Source organism: Octopus sinensis, linkage group LG7 (genome assembly GCF_006345805.1).
Source record: "Octopus sinensis linkage group LG7, ASM634580v1, whole genome shotgun sequence".
Taxonomy (NCBI): domain Eukaryota; kingdom Metazoa; phylum Mollusca; class Cephalopoda; order Octopoda; family Octopodidae; genus Octopus; species Octopus sinensis.
The window spans coordinates 29,590,357-29,598,834 of NC_043003.1; the positions used below are offsets into that span (position 1 = coordinate 29,590,357).

An 8,478-nucleotide genomic window follows, 5' to 3' on the forward strand; every position below is an offset into this window, starting at 1 on the left:
ACTCAATAGTTGTAAACAAGTACCACTGTTGTATACACAACATCTTTTGCTTTTCATTTTCCATGAAAATATGTCCAGCCATGGGGAAATATTACTTTGCCTGTGAGGTTGTTGATGGGGAAGACAACCAACTGTAAAAAATTGAATTTTCTATTCTGTCTGACCATGCAAGCATAAAAAAGTGAATGTTAAATTGATGATTATGACACATAAACACACACACACACACACACACACACACACACCACACACACACACACACACACACACACACACATATATATATATATGTAGCACAGGGGATAGCGCACTGGACTTCTAATCCAGAGGCCGTGAGTTCGAATCTCACCAGGGATGATTGACTTTCAGGTTACCGTCCAACCCATGCTAGGTTAAATGATGATGATGATGGTGTAGTTGTCTCAGTGATATTGTGCTTCTGTGTATACTTCTATATTTCTATATTTCTGGTAGCATGACATCAGGCACAACCTATTGCATAATCAGGTCATTGGTGACTAATACAACACTCCTACAAAAACAGGTAATAAGAAAGGGGGACTTTTGAACACTCTTTGGTAGGAAAAACAAAACCTACCAGGCTGATGAACTCAACAGAGACAAAAGCTAAAACAATATTGTGTATTTATGCATGCTTAAAATTCATGTGAAGGCAGGATTTGTGGCAGATTGCATAAAGGAACGCAAACATCAATAGTCAAGTTTCAGCAAGCAGAAAGGTGATATCCAGCAACGTCACTGTTGACAGATATTTCAGAGGATGGGGAGACACATCACCCTCGTGTTCATGCATTGGAGCAATGAAGACCATTTAATCATCCTTAGGATGGCTAATGTCTTACATAGTGACTTTGTTTAAAGTGAAGAAAAGTTGCACACCTTCAACTTCCCTCTCTCATTTGTGAGTATCTTCAATCCAGTGTCAACACCAGGTCAAGATTACTGAAGATGGAGCTAGATGCAATGGATGACCAAGATGTCTTATCTCATCTTGCTCTTTGCATTCCACAATCCATTGCTGAAACTGTCTTTCCATTTGCTGAACATTGAAGATCTCTTCCACAGAGTTTGCAGAATACAGTCTTCATATACATGGCCCTAATATGCTAATTAACCCATAGCCAGGACCTTGACAAGTGCTACTACTCTGGGTCAGAGTAGACTTGGGAACAATAGTGACAAGGAGGTGGTTTTATAGTCGTCCAAACCTTGGGACTCCTGAAGCAAAGCCCCACTACCAGATGCAGCTTAGAGCCAAACCCAGGGTTTGGCATAAAAAATCATAAATAACATTAAAAAAATAATAAATCACGATGGTGATTTATGGGGAAACACATAAATCACCCTCGTCATCCCACCACACATTCCTGATATACTTCTTATTATCTTGAACCCTTTGCCACTGGTCCAGGAAGTCAGGAATGAGAGAATGAGGCCAATCATCCTCTGCAGTTCTTCCTCACTATAATCTAAGTCAGGTTTCAAACTTCTGAAAATTGCAAATGAATGATAGACCTTTCATTGAGGTAGTCAAGTTATTACACATATCTGTGATTGTGTGATACCACCAGTTTGATAATGCCACCATATATACAGGTAGGGGTAGTCATGAATATCTAGTTCCTTTTAGAGCTGCATCATACACTGCTGTAGCATATTAGAGGTGGGGTCTTGGTTTCCTTTATAAATGAAGGGTGTTCATGATTTAGTAAAGAAGGAACCAACATTTCTTTCAAGGCAACTAAAAGATCCCAGTTGAAAAAGATGTTAATTTAAGACATGTACCTCAACTGAACTGATACTGATTCTTCATCGTTTGGTAAACTGGATCAATCTAGAATTAAGTATTCTGTCTTGAAATTCAATAACTCACTGACCACTAACCCTCAAGAAAATACTCCAGGTCCTTCAGATTCACTTATAGTAAGGAAGGTCTGCACTGGATGACCAGTCAAAGCATGAATGGTTTTACTTTTCAATTTGATGATGATAAAGTAAAAAGTTATCTTTTTATGTTTCACCACCTATCACTTCCTACTCCTCCTTCTCCTCCTCCTCCTCCTTAACCCAGTCCTATTTTTCTTACATTCCTTAAAACTGAGACTCATTGCCCACACCTCCATCTAAATTCACCATTCACTGCATTCACTTCTCTTCTATCCTCATCTTACCAACTTACCTACCTGCCCAATCATCCTCAATTCTTTGTCTCTATTCTCTCTTTATCCACCTTCTTATACCTTCAGGGTATGCCCTAGCTTCTCATCTCTACTATCCTTTTTACCATTCCCTCTGGTGTAGCCATGTACCTCCTCTACAGCAAGACCATGTTCCTGTCTGTCTTTCACACTTTAGTCTTTCACATCTGGAACAAAATCATCTCCTTCGACACTGCATTCCCACTTTGTTGAGGATTCTTGTCTTGCAACTTACTTGGTACCCTCACAAATACTGGTGCCATGGAAAAAACATCCCATACATTCTTTAAAGCATTGACATTAAGAAGGGCACACAACTGTAGAGGACTTTCCAAACCAGACATTTGAAAACCAACACAGCCCTCAGGCCAATCAAATCTTGTCAAGCCATCCAAACCATGGCAGCATAGAGTATAAATGTTAAATAGTAATGATGGTGGTGGTGGTGGTGGCGATGGTGGTGGTGGTGGCGATGGTGGTGGCGGCGGCAGCAGCAGTGGTGGTGGTGGCGGTGGCAGTGGTGGTTGCGGTGGTGGTGGTGGTGGTGGTGGTGGTGGTGGTGGTGGTGGTGGTGGTGATGATGGTGAAGGAGCTTTATAGATATGGGCTCAGATATGGCTGTGAGGTTAAGAAGATCACTTTGCTGCTATAGCCTTGACTAATTAATGCCTTCTGAGTGAATTTGGTACACAGACACCATGTGAATGCCAGTTGCATATGTGTGTGTGTATGTATGTATATATGTACATATGTATGTATGTATGTATGCATATGTGTGTATGTAAGTATGTATGTATGTATGTAAGTATGTATGTATATATGTATGTATGTGTGCATGTATGTATATATCTATGTATGTATCTATGTATGTATTTGTGTTTGTCGCCACTACCTCTTGACAACTGGCATTGGTTTGTTTATGTTCCTATAACTTAGTCAGAAGAGACTGATAGAATAAGATTTAAAGTAAGTACAGGGGTTAACTTGTTTGACTACACCCTTTAAAGCACTTCCCCAGCATAGCCACAGTCATGACAGACTGACAAGAAGTAAAGGATAAAAGATACTGTGTATGCAGTCATATAGCCAGCTAGAAATAGCACCCAATTTTCCTTCAAATCATTCCTGTCTCAAAATATACAGGGTGGTCATCACTAGGAATGTCACATCATAGACTCAGTTAAGTTAGACCTGAGAGCAGACAATATCAAAAACATCTGCTCCAATTAAATTGATTGGATTTTCTCCCTGCTCAAAAAGTGAACACCCCATTTGCTTTTATTTATTTAAAAAGAATTAGAAATTAAGCTAAAAGAAAAAATATACTGAAATTATTGTATTGAAACAAACTATTGTTTATTCCAAATACCAAACATTCTTTACATTCTTTTATTTTTTATTTTATTTGCAGTTGGTGCAGGTTGGTGAGCAACTGCTGTTATCCGGTGATATTACAACCAGCGTCCAATCAAGAAACCACAAAATAAAACTACTGCGGTGCATCAATAATAAAAGCGAAAACATCTATCTGCCATTTGAGAAAAGAGGGATTTTTTCACCAATTTATTCAGAAGATATGTACACTGGAGTACTTCAGATTCGAGATATTATCCAAAAGTACCGTATGCCACTTACTGTCAAATTGGTGCATGGAATTTGGCCTAAGGTAGAGAAAGAACGTTTCACTGGTTTAATACGTCTAGATTGGGTTTATGTTGATGATACAGTATTTATGTGTCCTTTCGAAAAAGACATTATTCGTATGATCCCAGTACCTTTAGATTCCTCACTGCAGTTAGCACCTTCAACAAATTTCAAAGCCTTGACAGAGAAAGAATCTTACAAAAAACTTCATTCAAAATGTTCAAGAATGGTGTCCAACTACAATAACACAATCCATCTCATAGTAAATGTACCAAATGCTGTAGCAAGATGTTTAAACAATAAAGTGTCACGTAATATGTTTTCCCAGACAGCTCAGCCAGAGTCAAATGCAAAATCAATCTCCAAGACTAAAGAAAAGAGGCTGATGGATGAGATTGATGATATATATCAGTTTGTCCGTGATGGTGGTGTAGCACCAAAGTCAAAGTTTACTTATGATTCAGATGAAGAAAGCTTCTGGGAAGAACCAGCTTATGAGCCACTTGATAACTTCCAGCAATGTCTCAAGGCTATTGAATCAGGAAAGCAAGTTCAGTACCACAAGAAATACCAGCCTGCAGATGCAGCCAAACTTGGTTTGGGGCGCAAACAAAATGCTGGTAACATCCGTAAGTCGCAGAGATCATACGTTTCAACGGCTGCTAACAGTAAATCCAAGGAAAAACAAAAACAAGTAGTTGAACAACGGAACTTGACTCAAATTAAGCCTGAAACAGACAGAGCAACAAATAATCAGAACTTAACTAAGAGTTGCAATAATGTTTCTGATTTACCATTAGGTTCCAATAGCAAAGACTCTGGTAAGACATCCCATAGTGCTGAAACACCACTCCCACCACCTATCCCACCACGCCACTACAAAAGATCTGGTTCTTTCCCATTATTGGATACTGCACCTGTTTTAAAGCTTATACAAGCTTCAAGTGATCAGCATTTAATGCAGTCTTCGAAGTCAAACAACACCAGCCAGGGCTCAAGTGCTACCAGTAGTGCAAACAGTTCAAAAAAATTCTCAAAAAAATTGGCTTTGGAAGAATCAGCACATTTTATAAAACACCTGAACAAAAGACGGCAGACAATGTTTTTATAACAAATTTTATTTTTGTACTCTTTTTGGAGACATTGGCAACAAATTCAATTTTTCTAATAAAGAAATGTCCAAGCTCTATTTCATTTGTTGAATTAATACTCATATATTTTCTCTTTCACTATTCCATAATTTGCCTCCCTCTGACCTTGTGAGCACCGCCAGCAATTTTTTTTCCTCTGTCTTCCCTTCTCGGGATCTTTCCTTCTCCTTTGTTTCCGACGAAGAGCTCCGCTCGAAATGTTAAACCCTCCTTCCCTTCTTTCCTGAGCATCCAATAATACTTTATTTGTTCCACGTCCTCGCGTTGCTGTGTTTTTTTTGTGTTTTCTTGTTTGGATTAACTATATATATATATATATGTATATAAATATACATGTATATATATGCATACATACATATATACATATATATATACATATATATATATATACATATAATAATGTTCGTCCTTCGGTTCGAAGATGACCAACTGACATCATCTGATGGAACTGCCGCCATGAGACCTGAGGTGGCTGGTGAGGCCAATCCAGGCAAGGAAGCCCCTCCCACAGGTGGGGCAGAAGTGGGTAGGGGCTTACACATACACACACACACACACACACACATATATATATATATATATACACATGTACTTTATTTAAAAGCAGCAGAAATATAACAAAAGCTGTTACTCAGAGTTTCACGTTCCTGTTAAAATAGAACAAAACTGTCCGATGAAAGGGAACGTAAACTCTGAGTAACAGCTTTTGTTATGTGTACACATTATATATATATACACATATATATGTATATATGTGTGTGTGTATATATATAATATATATATATATATATATATATATATATATATATATTTTTATATATATATATTATATATATATATATATATATATATATATATACATATGTACATGTGTATATATATATATATACATATATATATACATATATATATATATATATATATATATAATATATATATTGAAAAAATTCGTCATAGGTATAAAGATACTATATCATCATCATCATCATGTATAACAAGTATAAAAATGGAGAAAATATGTTAAAATCAAAATTAGATTTAATACAAAATTGAATTTAATACATACATGGCTATTTTTATGAATATGATGAATTTTAATTGGAAATGATCCTAGAATCATTAGAATTTTTTTTTCATTGAATGAATTCCTGTAACCTTCTAATATTGCAAAATTAGGTTACTTAAGATGAGCCTGGTAACTGATGGTTTTGGGGTCTTTTTTGTAACTTTTGGTGAGCCATGGTGCAACCACCAGCATGGTAAAAATCTCTGCCATTAATTCAGTGTGGATGGGTAATATCAAATAATTCAATCACAACATTCTAGAGCCAGATGTTCTTGTTGTTGCCAACCATCACCTGTTTCCAAGCAAAGTGATATTTTCTCATAGCCAGATATGTTTTTACAGATTATTAGAAATGAATTACACTGCTTGTATAACAGTGACACTCATTTACAACTATCACTCAAAGTCAAAGAGACACAAACGTACACACACTCACACACATATAGACACAAGTACATATATATATGTATGTATATTTAACAAATTAGATGGGCGGCTTACTAGCAATTTGAACCTATAGGCAAAAATCAATAGAGGTCACAGAAGTGACAGAGGGTACTGACTAGCACCACTATTGCTAGAAATAAAGAGTTAAAACAACTCAAAAGCCACAAAGCACAATCCTATCAATTTTTGCCTTTAGGTTCAAATTGCTAATAAGCCACCCATTTAATTTGGTGTTTACAATTTTACTGATTTTAAAATCAGCATATGTTTTCTTATAAGGCTGACAGAGGTAGTTCAGTTTAACCCTAGGCACTTTTATGACCTCTATTAATTTTGCCTGTATGTATACATATTCTCTTTTACTCTTTTACTTGTTTCACTCAATTGACTGCAGCTATGCTGGTGCACTGCCTTTAGTTGAACAAATCGCCCCCAGGACTTATTCTTTGTAAAGCTAGTACTTATTCTATCAGTCCCTTTTACTGAACTGCTAAGTTACAGGGATGTAAATACACCAACATCAGTTGTCAAGTGATGGTGGGGGAGATAAGCACACACACATACACACACACACACACTCACACACACATACATATATGTATGTATGAGAAAAAATAAGTTCAAAAAGAACAGTTCAAACTTTTTCAGAGTTCAAAAAAAAAAGAAAAAAAATTATTTGTAATAAAGATTCATCATATTCATAAAAATCAATCAGAGCAAGTAATAAGAATATTAAAAAAATGGTTGAAAAATTTCATTATAGGAATAGATATACCATAAACAAGTATTAAAAAATGGAGAAAAAAGATGTTAAATCAAAATGAGATTTAATACAAAATTGGATTCAATACATACACACATTTCGAAAGACAATACAAATACGTAAGAAAATAATTACAATCATAATAATTATAATTATAATGTATGTATATACAACAGGCTTGTTTCAGCTTCTGTCTATTAAATTCACTCACAAGGCTTTGGTCGGCCATACAGTGCCATACAGTGGGACTGAACCCGGAACCATGTCGTTGGGAAGCAAGCTTCTTACCACACCATTATCAAGGTGCCATACAGTGGGACTGAACCCGGAACCATGTCGTTGGGAAGCAAGCTTCTTACCACACCATTATCATCATCATCATTTAAAATCAGCTTTCCATGTTGGCATGGGTTGGATGATTTGACAGGAACTGGCCAGGCAGAAGACTGCACCAGACTTCTGTGTCTGTTTTGGCATGGTTTTTATAGCTAGATGCTTTCCTAACACCAACCACCCAGCAATAGATAGACAAACAGATAGATAGATAGATAGATAGATAGATAGATAGATAGATAGATAAAGGTATATATACAATGCACTTCTTAGAATTTCAATCCACCAAATTCACTCACAAGGCTTTGTTCAGCCTGGGGCTATATTTGAAGGCACTTACCCAATGTGCTCACAGTGAGACTGAACCAGAAACCATGTGGTTGGGAAACATATTTGTTTACCACACACACACACACCTAAACACACCTACACACACACACCACACACACACACACACACACACCACACACACACACACACACACACACACTTGATATATTTTTACATATGTGTGTGTGAACTTCATTTGAATATATAAAATTTAATTAGCGTAAAATTTTACTTATGTGATAGGGTCTGGTAAAGGCACCATAAGCAATACTAACATGCTCCTTTAAGAATCAACAAATGCTAGTTTGTCCCCCTCACATTTTTAAGGCAACTGAGGACCCTGGTCTATCACTCATCCCATTTTCTCCCCCACCATCCCACAAATAATATTTTTCTCAAGACTATCATCTTCTTATGTGATATATCCAAAAATACTTCAGCTACAGTTACATGGTTTCGTTAATAATGACTCACTTTCTTCTATTTCTTGTAAAGTTGATTTGGTTGTGTAGTTTTCAGTTCAAG

At 36.5% G+C, this 8,478-nt stretch overlaps 1 protein-coding gene across 1 annotated transcript in view; it reads left to right on the top strand.

Moving 5' to 3' along the window:
* Positions 1–5,052, top strand: part of LOC115214529 — a 49,965-nt gene extending 44,913 nt beyond the window's left edge. Inside the window, exon 2 of the mRNA XM_029783730.2 lies at positions 3,631–5,052. Within this exon, the coding sequence (XP_029639590.1) occupies positions 3,631–4,974 (1,344 nt within the window). The 3' untranslated portion in view covers positions 4,975–5,052. The remainder of the gene's footprint in view (positions 1–3,630) is intronic.
* Positions 5,053–8,478: the final 3,426 nt, after the last annotated feature.